Source organism: Alosa sapidissima, chromosome 3, assembly GCF_018492685.1.
Source record: "Alosa sapidissima isolate fAloSap1 chromosome 3, fAloSap1.pri, whole genome shotgun sequence".
In the NCBI taxonomy this organism is placed as follows: domain Eukaryota; kingdom Metazoa; phylum Chordata; class Actinopteri; order Clupeiformes; family Clupeidae; genus Alosa; species Alosa sapidissima.
This window is the reverse complement of record NC_055959.1, coordinates 35,716,011-35,735,010: the sequence shown is the minus strand read 5'-3', so window position 1 is coordinate 35,735,010 and position 19,000 is coordinate 35,716,011. Positions and strand designations below refer to the sequence as shown.

At 45.3% G+C, this 19,000-nt stretch overlaps 1 protein-coding gene across 3 annotated transcripts in view; it reads left to right on the top strand.

Annotated features, from left to right (window-relative positions):
• The window catches only part of kpnb1 (karyopherin (importin) beta 1), a 31,053-nt gene that overhangs the window by 1,265 nt on the left and 10,788 nt on the right, over positions 1–19,000 (top strand). For 2 of the 3 annotated variants that reach the window (XM_042085584.1, XM_042085583.1), the window contains exons 2-17: positions 196–254; positions 3,648–3,830; positions 5,140–5,340; positions 6,208–6,360; positions 7,501–7,560; positions 7,815–7,904; positions 8,177–8,296; positions 9,310–9,411; positions 10,965–11,189; positions 12,606–12,797; positions 14,034–14,164; positions 14,521–14,668; positions 15,303–15,374; positions 15,699–15,843; positions 16,568–16,650; positions 18,805–18,912. In XM_042085584.1, the coding sequence (XP_041941518.1) occupies positions 196–254; positions 3,648–3,830; positions 5,140–5,340; positions 6,208–6,360; positions 7,501–7,560; positions 7,815–7,904; positions 8,177–8,296; positions 9,310–9,411; positions 10,965–11,189; positions 12,606–12,797; positions 14,034–14,164; positions 14,521–14,668; positions 15,303–15,374; positions 15,699–15,843; positions 16,568–16,650; positions 18,805–18,912 (2,072 nt within the window). The remainder of the gene's footprint in view (positions 1–195; positions 255–3,647; positions 3,831–5,139; positions 5,341–6,207; positions 6,361–7,500; positions 7,561–7,814; positions 7,905–8,176; positions 8,297–9,309; positions 9,412–10,964; positions 11,190–12,605; positions 12,798–14,033; positions 14,165–14,520; positions 14,669–15,302; positions 15,375–15,698; positions 15,844–16,567; positions 16,651–18,804; positions 18,913–19,000) is intronic. The other variant, XM_042085585.1, reaches the window with a different exon arrangement.

The following is a 19,000-nucleotide window of genomic DNA, read 5'->3' as shown; positions in this document are numbered from 1 at the left end:
CTAAAGCAATTTTGTACTTGGTACAGGTAAACGCAAGCGACCTCGAGCTAGCGTGTAACGTTAGCCAGCATGGAATTCCATAGCAGCAATGTCGTGTAGCCATGCATTCAGCTAGAATACGTTACTAGCTAAAATGTGTTGCTTGCAGGCGCTTTTAGGGGGTACCGTTAACGTGTTCTCTCAAATATTTTGCAGATCGGAATGAGCTGGAGGCGGCACAGAAGTTTCTGGAGCAGGCGGCAATTGAAAATTTGGTAAGTGAGAAGCTAATTTTTGCATTTAGCCTGATCTGTGATGTTTATTCGGCTGACTGGTCACATCTATCGAACTCTGGCGCCAGAAAAGCATTGGTGGGACCGGTCGGAAGCACCCGGCGTCTGTGTCGGGGCCCTTTTTACAGCCCCCACCACATTCTGGCAGCTTCACACCGCGGCTGCCTGGAATGAATGAAGAGCTTACGTTTGCGGCCCACGATAGCCAGCTACACCCATATTGCTGTCTGTCTCCCACCGTGATCTTTCTAGACGTCATTCCGATATGAGCTTACTGAAACATGCATAACCTGGATCGATATATACTTGCATGGCGAGTTAGGCGCAGGCAGTAACTTGCATTTATATCGCATAGGTTTTACTGGAGGAATTTGTGAGAATACGTCGATTTTGTTGTATGCAGCAGACTATCAGTGGAATGGATGATCTCGTTCAGAAATCACACACAGACAAGTTCAAACGCAAGCGGATCAAGTCAAGTGTTCCTTGTCCGCATGGCATGTGGGTGATGTATAATTGATGGTCAAAATCATTTTCGTAAACCAAGTTAACCATTAACGATAAAGTGATCGTTTAATTGCAAACATATTTGCTGTTCATAGACAAACGAGCAGCTGTGTTCTCAGAATTGTCTTTAGTTAATTTAACACTATTCGTGGTAGTGAACATAATCAAACATATTTTGTGCTTGGTATTGAGTAGTGACTACCAACATTAGCTGGTGCTTTTTCCTGGGGAGATTGGAATCACTTCAAAAGGGCGCACCCAGAAACCCATTGACCCCGTCTGAACCTCCATAGTCCTCAACTCTGAACCCTCCATAGTCCTCAACTTTTGTTCTGTAATCAGTTAGACCACTTCAATCAAGCAAAGTATGCCTTGTCTATATTAGTGACCTCAAATGTAGCTGATTTTTCTGGACGGTATGGGCCAGTGTTGTCTGCTGTTGGCAGTGAAGTGAATTACAGGTCACTTACCAGCATCTACTGTAATCATCACGTGTTTTGATGACAGTGTTTGCTTCATTTTTTTTCTTAAAGGGGTGGAGCAATATGAGGTTATGGGTATACACATTGGTTTCACATTTGCCCAAACAGTACGTGGTCACGTCACAGCCACTGTCACAGGAAATGCTAAGCCAAGAGGGGTATGCAATTAGATGCCTCCTACCTTTACCTCAGGAAAATTGAGATAATGATAGACCTGCCCTCGTGTGGAAGTTGGAGAATAATCTAAACGTGGAACAATTGCAATGGCCACTAGCGTGGTCTAAAAGGTGCTAAGAATGATCTGAACATGGTAAACACTTGCCAGTTGCATGAAATGGCCATTGAACTGTGTAAGTTTAAGATGACAATTCCCACGTGTGTACATACTGTTTACAACTTTGAGAGTAATAAAATGAAGCCTAAATGTATACATGCTTATACCTGGCAGAGAGTGTTCCTACTGCTCAATTTGACATTGCTGGGTCAGATTAATATCCATTACCTGGTCACTGAGTTATCACATATGTTGACAGTGATTTTGCGTCATCAACAGAAACTCAAAATCCTATTTATTCCCTGCTTGGCAATTGTATCAATATTTGATGTTGATTTTGGACTGCAGGACGGTGAATCAGCAGCATCAGAAGTGACGTTGTGTAGTTGCTTTATCCATCTATTTAAAGTAGTATCTTATGCTTGTCTGTGCCATCTATGTATTAGCGTGGTGTGTTGAGGCTAGGGATGAATTTAATAAAAAAATAAAATAAATCCCCCCTAGGAGGATTTCTTATTAGAAAAGCCAGTATATACAGTCCTATATTATTAATTGGTGTATTGATTAGAGCTGATTGATTTGGGGAAAACATCTATTTGTGATCGATTTTTCTGACAGATATTGGATTTTCTGTATAATTTGTGAAAGTACTGTTCAAATTCAGTTCAGCATTCACTATACTGCATATAATACGTTTTAAAAAGATGTAATGAAGAATCACGTATTGAGAGCATTGAAATAACTGCTCCATCCTCTATTCTAAAGAAGGGAATGAAAATATACAAATTGTTTCCAAATGTCTAAGTTGGGCCACTTCTGATTGGTGAGCCTGACTCCCTCACACAAAGAGGATGTGGATTTAAGAACCATAGATGTGCATAATTAACCATTGGGTCTGAGTCACAAGCTGCAAGATTAAATGCAGCCTTTGCGCTTTGCAAATTGCATTACTTAAAATTGTGGTTTCGTTTAGAAATCAATTAAATCTTTTAGCCCTAGTGTTCGTTGAATCAAAGATGCCCTCAGTGGTTGTCTAAGCCACTCGCAGCATCTCAGCATCCCGTCTCCTCCTCGGAAAGGATGGAGACTGAAATCTTATCTGATCAAAAATGAACGAACTGTGCCACATAAGGACATCAGTTTAACATTTTATATATATATATATATATATATGAGGAAGCTAATGGCTGCAGTGTACCCTGGAATATGCGGTGTGTGTGATGTTAGACTTTTGCATATAGCCTGACGAGCCAGACCCACATTAAAATGTAGGGTCTGGGCACTCACCGTTCGCAGTGCTCAGTCCGAGGGGCGGGATAATCGGTTGTCTTTCAAATTTCCTCTGCACGCAATAGGACAGCGCTATGAGTCCCATGGTTTCCCACCAGCGGAGCTAGTTGGCTAGTTCAAACTTTTGCCAACTTAATAAAAGCTTAACTCGTGTCGCACTGTTTGCCAACAGCAACATTATCTTATTTGGTTTCAAGTAGCAGGGATTTCAAGCCGAACCGTTGCAACTCTGCCATCAATCATTATGTTAAGCCCGCCTAACTACTCTATACACGATTTGATTGGCCTGATAGAAGTTACATTTTTCGAGCTCACAAGCCAACGGAGTTGCTAGACTAGCCCTGGCAGCAAATGTAATTTAAAAAAAAAAAAGCCTAGAAATCTAGACGCACCCTAGCGGCAGCAAATTACATTGTTTTTACATAGATTTCTAGGCTATTTTACATAAGCAATCTGCTTCAGCAGATGGATACTGCAGTTATCCGTGGTGTCATTTGGGCAGCCGTGGCCTACTGGTTGGCACTCTAGACTTGTAACCGGAGGGTTGCAGGTTCGAGCCCCGACCAGTGGGCCACAGCTGAAATGCCCTTGAGCAAGCCTCACTGCTCCCCGAGCGCCACTGTTGATGCAGGCAGTTCACTGCGCCAGGATTAGTGTGTGCTTCACCTCACTGTGTGTACACTGTGTGCTGTGTGTGTTTCACTAATTCACGGATTGGGTTAAATGCAGAGACCAAATTTCCCTCACGGGATCAAAAGAGTATATATCCCATCCTATCCTCATGTAACCCAGTCTCATAAGTCTCCCCCTTCCTCTCTCTAGCCCACGTTCCTGGTGGAGCTGTCCAAGGTCTTGGCCAACCCTGGAAACACACAGGTAGCTCGAGTCGCCGCCGGGCTGCAGGTGAAGAACTCCCTAACCTCAAAGGACCCAGATGTGAAGACGCGCTATCAGCAGAGATGGCTGGCCATCGATGCCAACGCCCGCCGGGAGATCAAGAATTACGTAGGTGTCTCCTTTCATCCCTCTGCAGACCTCCCCCTGAGCAACCTCTTGCTTTCTGCTTGTTTTATATACATTTGTTGGCTTTCTCTCTGTTTCTCGCTCTTCTCCTGCCTCTCTTTTTTTCTATATGTGTCTCCTCTCATCCTGTCTCTCTTCCCTGTCATTCTTTCTCTCTCTCTCTCTCTCTGTCTCTCTCTGTCTGTCTCTCTCTGCATTGTTGTATTTCATTCCCTAGTGTTTGAAAGGATAATACTTGGCTGAAGAGAGGCAGGCTTAATAAGCTTTAACACAGGCTGTTCCCACAGTATCTGCCTCCTGTGAGCTGAACTGCACTGATATCTGTAACCTCTGGCCCCAACCCTATTTTAGTTCAGTTCTCTCCCCGCTCCCTGTCATTTTTGACTTCTTGTGCGATAAAACGTGTGGAAGTTGTTGGGCATTGCTCCCTTTCCCACTTTTATCCTCTGTGTTTATTCTAGCCTCTGCATCTATCTCTCTCTCTCTCCCTCTTGCTCGCTCGCTCGCTCTTGTGCGCTCTCTCTCCCCCTCCCTCTAAGCTAAGTTGATCCTGTCCACTGCAGCCTCTGAGAGATCCCACCACTTGTTCCTAAATAGCCCAGAGCCGCCATCCATCCCCCTCATATTTGTGTGTCTCTGGTCTGGAGCCTTTGTGGGTGATGAACTTGAGTGTGTGTGAATGGCTGGAATGCTGAAGCTGCAGCCCACTGAAGGCTGTGGTTCCAGACGTCTGGTGCAAAGATCTAATTCTCTATTCCCCTCTTTTTTTTTTTTTTTGATCTCTCCCTCATCCTTTCTGTTTCTCTCATTTCTTTCTCTCACCCATGCATTACTCACTTCCTCCTGACATCTCTCCTGTTCCTTTTCTTTCATCTTCCTCTTCATCACTCCATTGGCCCCTCCCTCTCCATCCCTTCCCTAATTCCCCCTCTTCCTGCCCTCCCCCCACTACCACCATCTTTCTTTCTCTTCTTCTCCATCCCTCCATCTTTCTCCCTCCATCTTTTCCCCTCTCCCTCCATTCCTCCATCTTCTCCCCTCTCCCTCCATTCCTCCATCTTTCTGTCTCCCATCCCTTTCTTTCTCCCTCCATCTTTCTCTCTCTCTCTCTCTCATCCCTCTTTCCCCCTCTCCCTCCATCCCTCCATCTTTTCCCTCTCCCTCCATCCCTCTATCTTTCTCCCTCCATCTTTCCCCTCATCCCTCCATCCTTCCCCTCATCCCTCCCCTCATCCCTCCATCTTCCCCTCATCCCTCCATCCTTCCCCCCCTCCCCCATGCCTCTCTGCAGGTGCTGCAGACCCTGGGCACGGAGACGTACCGGCCCAGCTCGGCGTCCCAGTGCGTGGCAGGTATCGCCTGCGCCGAGATCCCCGTCAACCAGTGGCCCGAGCTCATCCCCCAGCTGGTGGCCAACGTGACGGACCCCAGCAGCACTGAGCACATGAAGGAGTCCACCCTGGAGGCCATCGGATATATCTGCCAGGACATTGTACGGCATCTCGGTTCAACTTCAATTTTAAGAAATAGTTTTTTTTTTTTTCTATGTTTATTATCGATTATTATTGTTGTTATTATTATTATTATTATTATTATTATTATTATTATTATTATTATTATTGACCCATTATTGTCAATGTTATTATTGACCCATTATTGGTGCAGGCCTGAACCTCATCTCAGTTCGTATGTTTCTTGTAGTCGAGCTATTCAATGTTTATCTGGGATAATTTATGAGTAATTTATGAGATGGTTTTGGTGGTTAGTTTGGAAAATGCTTTTATCCAAAAGCACTTCCACAAGATAAACAGTTGATATCTAAATTTGTATCTAAATTTTGCATCAAGGATCTCACTTTTGCTGACTAGCTTAGCAATAGCTATAGAACATTGTTTGGTGTGTTTGTGCTGACGCACTCGCATTCCTAGCGGCTGAAAGTATATTACGTGCTGCCTGTTATGGTGGTGATTCTAAGGGCCCAGGCCAGGGAGTTGTCCTTAGAGAATGACTCATCACATCATGCATTTCATGCAAATCATTTTGAAACACACACACTCACACGGACACCGCTTTATCTCTTTAGATATATCCACTGTAGACATATTTCACTGAAGTGAAATTTCAGAGTCGGAGCTTCAAAAAATTAGAGATTAATATTAAAGTTGTACATTTTTTTTCTGTACGCATGTTTACTGAAGTGAAATGTTAGATTAAAAAAAAAGGAGGCAGAAAATAACAGCAAGAGTTGTCTAAGTCTCCAAATAGTCGCAGAAGCCAAAAGAGACATCTTATTCACATAAATCCTGTCTGCTCTTCCTGATTGTGTCATTTCTGCCTTGTGATTGGTCGGCTCCCGCAGGACCCAGAGCAACTCCAGGAGAGCGCCAACCAGATCCTGACGGCCATCATCCAGGGCATGCGCAAAGAGGAGCCCAGCAACAACGTCAAGCTCGCCGCCACCAACGCCCTGCTCAACTCGCTCGAGTTCACCAAAGCCAACTTCGATAAAGAGGTATGCACTCCCTAGTTTAATGATCAGATTCATCCATGCTCAACTCGCTCGAGTTCACCAAAGCCAACTTCGATAAAGAGGTATGCACTCCCTAGTTTAATAATCAGATTCATCCATGCTCAACTCGCTCGAGTTCACCAAAGCCAACTTCGATAAAGAGGTGTGCACTCCCTAGTTTAATAATCAAATTCATCTATGCTTATCTTGCTAGAGTTCACCAAAGCAAGGCATGGACTCCCTAATTTCATTAAATGCATTGTGCCAATTTGGGATCCAGCTCACCAGACTAGGCTCCCAAAACCAACCGGTGCATTCAAAAATCTAAGTCAGCCATTAACATTGAACCATTAATGTGTAGCATTTCATTTTTTTTAGCCTAGGGTCATCAGATTAATCAAGGCAATTTGGACATTAGGTAACAGCTCACTTCAGTGAAGTTCACTAAACCTAAACCAACCCCCTTTAATCACCGTATGCAGTTAACGAGCTACCTCGACCATCAACCTATTTGGTAGCCTGTTCTGGCCCAGCAACGGTCTACAAAACGCACTCCCCTCTTCCCCCAAAGGAGAGTGTAGAAAGCTCGCCGATCTTCCCACTCTGGCCTGACTAAATGGTGGTCTAAGTGCCCCCCATACACACACGCACATACACACAGCATTTAAAACCCTTTTATTCCCGAGCCGGTCGGTGCAGAGTTGCTTCCTCAGAACATCCCATGACCTTCACAATGCGCCCACTGCACTGCTTGTTGTAGTGGGGAGAACGTTCCGGGCCTCTTATCTGGGTCAGACGTGCTCCGGCTCTGTCCCTGTGGCGGCACATTGCTGGGGCCAGTCCTCAAGCCTGTGCAGACTGCAGGGCCTGGGAGGCCCCCGCCATGTGTAATGTGCCATCTCTTAATGCTGCTCGTAGTCACCGTGTAAGCAAATGTAGATTTCTTTTCATGGAAGAAACGTCAATTAGCAAAATGTAGAAGTGCTTGTTTGTTTGTTTTTTTTTCAATGGGATGCTCAAGTAGCTCTTTCTGTATGTAGATTGCTCTTTTAGCGGTTTCTGATTTGATTTAGTCATTCAGAAAGAGCTGTTTTTTCCCCTCTGTGGAGCGGTTTTCACATGAAGCATTTTCTGTTCTTTCAGACGGAGAGACATTTTATAATGCAGGTCGTCTGTGAAGCAACACAGTGCCCTGACACCAGAGTAAGTACTCGAGTCGTTCCCCCTTTAAGCTGTCTTAATGCCTGCCGATAGGAAGTGTTCCTCTTCTGAAGCCAAGCAATGAATCCTTCAGACTCAACAGACTTTATGTATTGAGACAATGCTTTGAAACCAACATTTGATGAGGTCTGTGAAATACCTTTGCTGTCTGATGCCCCCAGTCCAAACAAACAGGACCCTTTGTGATGAAATGTGTGTGAAATATTAATCGTTGCTGTGGAAATGTGATCCTGCAGGTACGGGTGGCTGCCTTACAGAACCTGGTGAAAATCATGTCCCTATACTATCAGTATATGGAGACGTACATGGGTCCTGCTCTGTTCGCGGTGAGTAGCTGTGTGTGTGAAAGAGTCTAGTCCTCTTGCAATTATCAAAAAACTATAGTGTATGTAGATAACAAACATGCATGTTATTGAACTGGATCAATAATGAAAAAAATCTAAAAAACATTCTGTACATTTCGTATAATATGACCATATCTTGGGTGTGTCACATGGAATGGTAATGCGGCGCGTGTTTCCGTCTGCCCAAACTAATTGTGTGTGTAATGCAAGCATGAAACCGGAGTAGGCAACCCTCTGTATTCATCTCCTCACAGATCACAATAGAAGCCATGAAAAGTGACATTGATGAAGTTGCCTTACAAGGAATTGAGTTCTGGTCCAACGTGTGTGATGAGGAGATGGACTTGGCCATTGAAGCTACGGAGGTGAGTTGGGTAGGAAAACTAAGCTCAGGCTTTTCTTATTCTCATGGAAGTCAAGATATTGAAAATGGATGAGGGCTTATTTTTTATTCAGCTGATATGAGTCTTGTGTATAAAGAATTACTCTACACTGTGCTTTTGAACTGATGTGTTGCTTAACAACAACTGCAGAACACTATTTCTAGAGCTTTATCTAAATATAGAGTTGTGCAGCAGTAAATATGCAACTCTTTTCTTCTGTGGTGTGCTTCATTTAGCGTTCTTGTTAGCTGATTAACTCATTGAGTGCCAAACGTAATATTACGTTTTTCCTTCCCATGCGTTGAGTGCCAAAAACGTAATATTACGTCTTTAGCTTTTTTTTTAATTACGAAACTAGACACTCTAACACACCTTATATGTGATTTTGGGAACTCTGTGATGAATGGAAATGAAATATATGACGATCGAAAACTCATGAAAACGCACAATCTGTACATTTTATCATAACTCGTTTGCCGCTTTGGGTTGAATCAGTGACTCATGCACGTCAGCTCAAAACCAGGCCATTTTCGTGGGTCTATCACTAGGTGGCAGTCTCGCCAGGTTACTTCCCGGAAACTTTACAGGCAACACTTCATATTTCGACGTTATATCTCCATTTTGATGAAAACTAGCCACTGTTTAGCTTGGGATTTCTCAGGAACAGAGGCGTGTAGAAATACACGGTTTGCACCCACTGAGAGCTTAGTCTCACCTTTCAAACAAGCCATTGTATGTGTTCATAGCTATAACACAGAATATGCTGTGGCTGTACAAAAATCAACAATGGTCTAGATTGCTGGCACTCTAGGACAAAGCTTCCGAAAACAGCTTGGCATTTAATGAGTTAATCTAACCATAACGTTGACTGAAAGTGTTCTAGCTGTGGTTGGTGTCATAACTATTTCTACAAATGAGGAATTAAAAAAAAAATGTGTGTTTCTGTTGTTGCTTAATTTATGTATTCCTTCTCTGTGAACTGTAACCCACCCACTGGTTTCCAGGCGTCGGAGCAGGGCCGTCCTCCGGAGCACACGAGCAAGTTCTACGCCAAAGGGGCCTTGCAGTACCTGGTGCCCATTCTCACTCAGACGCTCACCAAGCAGGTATGGCAACCCAAGGCACATTAGCCCTCTCTTGCAGCTATTGCCAAGCAGGTATGGTAACCCAAGGCACATTAGCTGGTACTATAGCTGGTATTCCACTGAATGGTACCTGCTCAGCTCGGCTCAACTCAACTTCTTACTAAGCTGATATCAACTTTTAGGAGCAGCCGTGGCCTACTGGTTAGGGCTTCGGGCTTGTAACCGAAGGGTTGCCGTTTCGATCGCCGACCAGTAGGAAAAATGTGTAAGCCCCAGTGAACACAAGTCATCCAACTGTGATCATTTAGTGTGAGTGTATTTGAGGGATGCAGAATGCTATTTGATTTGACCTGATCTGCTTTTTAAGTGGGCACTGCAACTCCTGGCGCTTTCGGTGTTCACAACTGTGAGCAGTTTGGCCATGTTGATGCCATGTCCTCAGAGACTAGGCCCTGTTATGTAATGACCAGGGAGGGAGTCCTGGCTGTTTGCTGTAAGAGGAAGTGTGTTTCTCGCTGTGTGTGAACTGGAACAGCCCCCCCATAAATAGGCAGGAACTGCATCAGGTTAAGGGCTGTCGCTCAGAATTCTGGTTGAAATTAGCAGAATGTTAAGTCCATGTAGAAGGGGGGGGGGGGGGGGGGTCATATACTGTGCAGCTGTCTGCACGTGTGTTGTTCTATGTGGAAGCTTGCCGGGGGGGGGGGGCCTCTTTGCTGTGGTCATGTGAGTGTGGCCTGCAGCCCGTTTCACTCTTAAGGGGGTTATAATCAAAGGGCTCTGCTGAATGTACAACTGGTATGTAGGAGAAGGGAAATGATTCTCCCGGCTTGAATGTACTTATGGCCTTAATGATGCACCATCATTGTGCCGTGTTGAATTGTATGTCCATAGCCTTGTTGTCCTGCATGAAAGGTGAAAGGTCATAGCCTTGTTGTCCTGCACGTGTGAAAGGTCATAGCCTTGTTGTCCTGCACGTGTGAAAGGTCATAGCCTTGTTGTCCTGCACGTGTGAAAGGTCATAGCCTTGTTGTCCTGCATGAAAGGTGAAAGGTCATAGCCTTGTTGTCCTGCATGAAAGGTGAAAGGTCATAGCCTTGTTGTCCTGCATGAAAGGTGAAAGGTCATAGCCTTGTTCCTCAGCGGCCCTTTTCCTCACCCCCTCTTGTAGTAAAGCGCTCTAATTATCGCCTGTGCTAATTGGTCTTCAATTAGCACACTGACACCGTTCTAGCAGCAGCTGGTGCTTAGTTATGTCACAGTGGGACGTGCTCTTCAGGAAGGCTTACAATGCTGGACACAGTTTGTTTTGAGGTGGTTTCTTCCCTGGTGGTTTTCTTTAAGAAAAAAGAGAAGCAAGTAGTGCATTTCATATATAATCTGTTCTGTGCAATTAATTTTTTTCCAAAATTCTGCCCCCCTACCTCTCAGTATACCACCCGAATGAGCGATTACAATGACTGAGACTATGGGAACCTGTGTAAATGTAAAGCTGAACATATTTCCTAGAACATTCTCCTTTCCTCCATGTGATTGTTAAACGGTCTGTTCCACCCGCTCCCCCTCCGGCGCAGGACGAGAATGACGACGACGACGACTGGAACCCGTGCAAGGCGGCGGGCGTGTGCCTGATGCTGCTGGCCACGTGCTGCGAGGACGACGTGGTGCCACACGTGCTGCCCTTCATCAAGGAGCACATCAAGCACCCCGACTGGCGCTACCGCGACGCCTCAGTCATGGCGTTCGGCTCCATCCTCGAGGGCCCCGAACTCAACCAGCTCAAGCCCCTCGTCATCCAGGTTGGTCATTCATTCATTCACAGTGTTTCCCATACATTGACTTATGGCCACCTTACACCACACAACTTTGACAAGATTTGGGAAAGATTCTTGAAAGATTGTAGTCTTTTAACTAATAACCCCATTCAAACGTTACTCAAAAGACTCCAATCTTTCAAGAATCTTTCCCAAATCTTGTCAAAGTTGTTTGGTGTAAGGAGGCCATTATTTGTGGGGGCCCACCACAATATCAACATTGACCACCACACAATGATATTCCAGGTTATGCAAAATTGTGCTTAAATCTGGTTAGCATCATAACCATGCTGTGCTAATTTGTTAAAAACTATTGCATTCAAGTTAATTCTGCAAACCAACCACCACAAATGGAAATAAATTCTCTGGGAAACACTGATTCATTCATTCATTTGTTCATGTATTTATTAATTGTTGCTATGTAATGAGGAGGGGATTTTGACATGAACGCAGATGCAGACACATAGTTGGGGGAATGCCCACCTTGCTGACCTTAAAGCACACAGCGATGCCGACTGTCTTGAGTCCTGTTGTGCTGCCTGTGGGTGGGGGATTATTTCATTCTATTTATTTATTTATTTTTAATTGAGATTATGTAGAGAAATGGCCCTAACTCGAGCCCCTTGTAATTTGCGTATCTGCATACCACCCACCAGTATGCTCATAAGCAGATTACATACAGTGAAGCAGTGTGAAGGTCACACTATGAAAAGTCTGGTCAGAGGCCAGTATGTGCAACCAGCTTAAATTCAGTCATCCAGGAAGCTGCAGGAGAGGAGTCATTGTACAGACATAGAAACCGAAACGGCCTGAAACCACAGAAACCTGCCAACCCACTGCTATCAGACGCAGGGTTCCCGCGGATCCTTAAAGTCTTAAATACAACTTTCGGTTGTTAAGGCCTAAAAAGTTAGTAGCACATGGTTGGTACGGGTGGCACAGGGTTAGTACATATAGCACAGGGTTAGTGCAGATGGCACAGGGTTAGTGCAGATGGCACAGGGTTAGTACATATAGCACAGGGTTAGTACATATAGCACAGGGTTAGTACATATAGCACAGGGTTCACAGGGTTAGTACATATAGCACAGGGTTCACAGGGTTAGTACATATAGCACAGGGTTCACAGGGTTAGTGCAGATGGCACAGGGTTAGTGCAGATGGCACAGGGTTCACAGGGTTAGTACATATAGCACAGGGTTCACAGGGTTAGTGCAGATGGCACAGGGTTAGTGCAGATGGCACAGGGTTCACAGGGTTAGTACATATAGCACAGGGTTCACAGGGTTAGTGCAGATGGCACAGGGTTAGTGCAGATTGGAGGGACATGCTTGCTGTAGCGTCTTGCTCTCTCTATTCCGTCATCCATTTTAAATCCCTCGGTTTCCTGCCTCTGCCTAGGCCATGCCCACGCTGATCGAGCTGATGAAGGACCCCAGTGTGGTGGTGAGGGACACCACGGCCTGGACGGTGGGGCGCATCTGCGAGCTGCTCCCCGAGGCGGCCATCAACGAGGTGTACCTGGCGCCGCTGCTGCAGTGCCTGATCGAGGGCCTGGGCGCCGAACCCCGCGTCGCCTCCAACGTCTGCTGGGTGAGGAGCAGGACGCACACACACACGAACACACACATCAAACACATCACAAACACATCACAAACACACACCTATGAAAGCCCCTGTACGAGTGCCATCCGACAAAGTGTGTGAAGTCCTCTTATCACATACATACTCGCATGCATACTCTGTTGGGTGCGGAGCAGGCAAGGTGTAAGCCTTGTCTTACACAGATACTCACGCCAGTCGTGTATATACACAACACCACACTGACTACAAATATGTGTGCACATACACAGCATCCGTCATAATATGCACCATCATATTCTTGGGTGCAGAACCCACCAACTACATAATGCACCAGCTGTATAGGGAGGGAAAGTGAGATCCTGCACCCCTCCTGGTTTCCTTCCTGTTGCGTAAATTGTTCACGTGATATCCCATATCCAAAATTGCTGAAATTAAGCTTAGGTTACCAGAATCTGTGGAGATTCAGTAGAGATCACCCCCAAGCATATGATATGAAAGATATTCCACTAACTTGTATGTGGATTGAGATTTTTTTACTAAACGTCTCCAGTAGGGGGCGATGAGATTACTTTCTCTCCTTATGCAGAGGAGTGGCTACAGTCATGTGGTGGCGGCAGCGTAGTGGTTAAGGAGCTGGGCTTGCATGCTATAGCCTGAAGGTTGTGGGTTCGATTCCTGGCAGGAACTGATGGCTGGTCTATGAGGAGAAACCATGCACCACGCTGATGCGATGATGTATAAACCTAATTACAATCTGAGACCTGCAAGACACACATTTTAGAAAAGGATGACTGTCATTTTGAGTAATTGAGTAATTTGTGTTTTTTTGTGCTATGTATAATTTTGTCATTAGATTATTTAATATAAGTAGGGGTATAAGAAAACACCTGAGAAATACAGTTCAGTATCGCAATATTTTATTTGGCGATACTGTATCAATTTTCAAAAACATATTAATTAATTTAATTAATATATTTTTATTAAGAGTTTACATGCAAGCACTTTTTGTTATTGACATGGGTAGTACTGTACTTTGTACTGAATTGTTTACCTTAAATAAACTTTTTATTTTTTTTACTAACATTTTATGCACAAGATGGTGTCTATTATATCAGTTTTTCTAAAATTAGACTGAACGCATCCTATGTTGAAAGAAGCATTCCATACCTACATCCAAGGTCTTCAGTTAGTAGTCAGGCTTCCGTCTACCCGTCTGACGTCATGATTTCCCATGATGCCTTGCAGGCGTTCTCCAGCCTGGCAGAGGCGGCGTACGAGGCCACCGACGCGGCCGAGGAGCAGGAGGAGCCCGCAACCTACTGTCTGTCCTCCTCCTTCGAGCTCATTGTGCAGAAGCTTCTGGAAACTACAGACAGGTGTGTGTGTGTGGGTTGGTGTTCAGCCTGTCTGTCTGTTCTGTAATGCTAGAGCTTGCTTGAGGGGGATTTGGGGGTGGGGGTGGCGGCATGTCTGGTCTGTGATGAGAAACCATGCACCACTCTGAAACACTGATGCATTACATTACACGTTTTCTGAGACCTTGTATGACATGAGTGCTATGAATCCTCCAGCATATCCATCACGTCTCTTCTCGGCCCTCCTATCGGGACTCATTTTTCCTTACTCTCCCCCAGTGTCGTCACAATGTCTTAATACTTTCTGAAGTGATGATAAATGTTATTAAATGGTCGCCCCCCCCCCCCCCCCCCCCCCCCCCCCCCCGCGTCTCCAGACCGGATGGGCACCAGAACAACCTGCGCAGCGCGGCCTATGAGGCCCTGATGGAGATCGTGAAGAACAGCGCTAAGGACTGCTACCCCGCCGTGCAGAAGACCACACTGGTCATCATGGAGAGGCTGCAGCAGGTCCTGCAAATGGAGGTCAGTCACACACACACACACACACACAACACACACACACACACACACACACACAGTGAAGGTGGGGCTTAGGAAATGCAAGAGCTGGCTAAACTTAGCTTGTAACACAATGTAAGATGTATACTGACCCTTTTGTCGACACACACACATACACACACACCCTAATTACTGAGATGATCATAGTCCAAGCAGAGGTAATGGTGTCTGATGTCTGGTCTATGAGGAGAAACCATGCACCACGCTGATGCAATGATGCATAAACCTTAAAGAAATCTGAGACCTTCAAGGCACACAGTTTGAGAGTTCTGACCAACAGTGACCATAGAGATATTTGGTGAACATTCCTCTCATATCCAGTATCCCAGCCTGGGATCAGTGTTCTTTAATGGAGTACGTTTTAGTATTACTTTTATAGGTACTAAATGTATTTATGTGTAAGTTAAAGCCTGCGGTGCCATACCAGTGATGTCCGTAGAGCTATGAAGTGTGCTTATGTGCACTGTGTTGCATCACTATTAAGCCAAAATGATGCATCACATTTGACCAGGTGACCGCGGCGTGAGTGTGTGTATTATATGGGGGGTGGTAGAATGTAATCTTTTAATGTTCTAATGTGTGTGGTCTTCTCTCGCAGTCTCACATCCAGAGCACATCTGACAGAATCCAGTTCAATGACCTTCAGTCGCTGCTCTGCGCAACTCTACAGGTATGTGTGTGTGTGTGTGTGTGTGTCCAGCTTCCCATTACTTCCCCAACCAAGTTATTTCTGGTCTATAGAATGAGAAAATCATGCACCACGCTGATACGATGATGTATAAACCTCAACGTAATCTGAGACCTAGAAGGCACACATTTAGCAAGTTTTAGAGAGGTCTTAACAGCCTTATTTCCTGTAGTGCGGATTTCTTTAGCTGCTTTTTGTTTCTGCCATTCCCACTTCCTGGCATTCTCTTACTTGTGCTCTCGCTCTCGCTCTCTCTCTCGCTCTCTCTCTCGCTCTCTCTGTCTTCCCCCCCCTCCCTCCCTCCAGAACGTGTTGAGGAAGGTACAGCACCAGGATGCCCTTCAGATCTCGGACGTGGTGATGGCGTCTCTGCTACGGATGTTCCAGAGCACCGCCGGGTCGGGAGGCGTCCAGGAGGACGCTCTAATGGCCGTTAGCACGCTGGTGGAAGGTAACACACACACACACACACACACACTATACCACTGACAGACTGCATAATCCAAATCCAATTACAGTAGTAGTGTCTGTCTGGTCTATGATGAGAAACCATGCACCACGCTGATGTGATGATGCATAAACCTTAACATAATCTGAGACCTGAAAGCTTCAACAATTTACTAATCACCCTATGAAAACCACACACACTTCATCTGGGGATGCACACGGCTGTGCTGGTGGACGGCAAGTTTCACACCACACACCACTCTCATGGCAAACCTTCGCGCCGCACACACACTTTTTTTGGGCTTCAGGACAATGAGCCCATGGTTGTCTCATAATTGCCACACCAGCATTGTGTACACACACACACCATGGGTGCATTGTTGCGGCAACGCACAATGAACTTCACACATTACTCTTAGACATGTGGTTGCTTATTGTGGAGAGGTACATAAGGGGGTTTCCTTGCCAAAGAGCCACTGGTATGAGAATGGTATGACACGCAGGCAGGCGTGCGCCACATAGCCTCGTTATTAACACTGCATGCCAGCTTTGAAATATGATCTGGGTTAGGAACTTCCATAAACATACTGGTAGGGAGATATTTCTCACTATGCGCGCGCACGCACACACACACACACACAATGGTCTTGGTCTGTATCTTCATTTTCAATTATTAACTGAATCTCATCCATCTTATCCCTGGTCTGTCTGTCTCTGTTCTTTTGTAGTTCTGGGCAGTGACTTTTTAAAATACATGGATGCCTTCAAGCCTTTCCTGGGTATCGGGCTCAAGAACTATCAAGAGTACCAGGTAGGTTATCCTCCCCCCCTCTCATTCTCACACACACACACACACACACCTTTCCCTCCCTTTTGTATTTCACCAGGGAATAAACTGGAACATGTCTGGTCTGTGATGAGAAATCATGCACCACTCTGAAGCACTGATGCATAACCTACACACGGTTTCTGAGACCTTCTATGACATGAGCGCAGAATCAGACACATTAGCAATCAGGCCAGGTCATGAAGGGGACCCCAACCCGAGACCTATGCTGCGGTCATGGGAAATGGGGGGAACCCCAAACGAGCAAAAAATATTCTATGGTCTGGTCTTAGTTTGTCCAGATAACTTGTGCAGGAACCTAGTGCCCTGATTTACCAGTCTTGCAATCACCACAACTACAACCAGGCTTTCTTCTGTTGTGACTACTGGGATTAAGCATATGCTGTTTAATGACATGGTAAATCATTTACTACTGGTGGTGTGATGTGTTTGCATTCTTGATGGATTGCATTTGCAGTAATTTATATTAGCCTTTGAATCTTATCAATCTTGATGTGAGGGATCTCATGATTTATTTGTTTAAGTCATATCAATAGATAAAGTTAATTTAAGGATTACTAGCTTAAAGATAGCATTCAAACTGCAGCAAGATGGTTCAAACTGCAGCACCTCTGCTGCCTCTTACGTGTGACTCTTTGGCTATAGATACTAAGTGTGCAGAAATGGTTCCTAATAGCTGCTCCAAGTACTCACTAACTATCCTATTAGCATTAGCTTCCTATTAGCATAAGTTTTGGCCAGGTGCAAGGCTGCGTCCTCCTGATTAATGGCCCCCCCGGGAGGACCAGCCCTCATGACCACCTCTTCACACCTAATGGCCTCCTCACACCAAACAACTCTGAGAAGATTTGGGAAACATTCTTGAAAGATTGGAGTCTTTGGAGTAAAGTTTGAATGGGTGACATTCGTTTTAAAACATTCCAATCCTTTAAGGATCTTTCCCAAATCTTGTCTATGTTTGGTGTAAGGAAGCGACACAAGCCTGAACGAGGGCTCTATTAATGTAAGGGGTCAGCATAGATTAGGTGTTGCTTTAGAGAACCATGTTGTTTCCTGAGTTGATCATGTGAAGGGTTGTTTTTCTGAAGTAGAATGGTCCCATGTTGGGTTAACAGTTCAGCATAGTCTGGAACACGGCACACTCTGCAAGCTGTGGCTCAGTGGAGACTTAAACCCAGTATGCTGTGCTGAGTAATTAGACGCCTAGTGGTGGTGGTAATCTATACATCTGTCTAGTCATATGTCTATATAAAGGAAATTCAGCATAAAGTTTGAATCGTTAACATTTTCAGGCACGCTTTCTTGCACATTTCTCAGTATTCATATTTAATACTATGATGCAAACCTGTATTCAAAATAGCGATCACCCTCAAACCAGACCCACCTTGTCCAGAGCTGACCTTTGACCCCATACACAACTGCTCCAGCTTGGACGCAGCAGGGGGACAGGGTGCTGTGGAGGCCTTAGCATCTGTCTCACACAACCAGCTAGCATGCTATGGAGGCCTTAGCATCAGAGACACAGAAACAGAGAGAGAGCTAGGATGCTAAGGGGGCCTTTGCATCTGTCACACACACACACACACACACACACACAGGAATAGTGAAACAGTTGTGAATCAGAATCATCGCGGTATACACATACTGTGTATTATGTTCATTAATATTTTGTATCTTGTGTATAACTTCTCTAGGTTTAGTTTTCATCTCCGCCGTCTCTCAGGTGTGACTCTTTGTCTATAGGTACGAGGTGGGAGGGAGTAGCGGCCCCAAGCACCCAGAAACTCTCCTATTAGCATAACATTAGACCAGGTGCTAGGCGACGTCCACCTGATTAACGACCCTCCAAGAGCATCTGCCCTTGTGACCGCCCCTTTACATCTATTCCATATTGATTGGTTGAAACTAGAGGCCACTCCTCCCCCTTTGTTTGTAACATACCTAAGCTCAGGTAATTTCTCTGAGTTAGAGATGCGCTTGGTGAAGCTTGTCACTGAAAGAATAAAAGCCTGCCTCTTGATTGACCATCATCCTGCTGGTCTCCAAACATCTGTGGTACTAGGATATGGGCATCAGTAGGCAGAGGTCTCACACATCTCCTGTGCCACGTGTCCGCAGGTGTGTCTGGCTGCCGTGGGGCTGGTCTGCGACCTGTGCCGAGCCCTGATGACCAACATACTGCCTTACTGTGACGAGATGATGCAACTGCTGCTGGAGAACCTTGGGGTGAGTGACTGATTGAGGAAGGAAGTCAAGGTTCTGCAAGGTCTGAAGTCCACTCCTGTGTGCTACTGCAGTCTCTTATCAGCAGTTA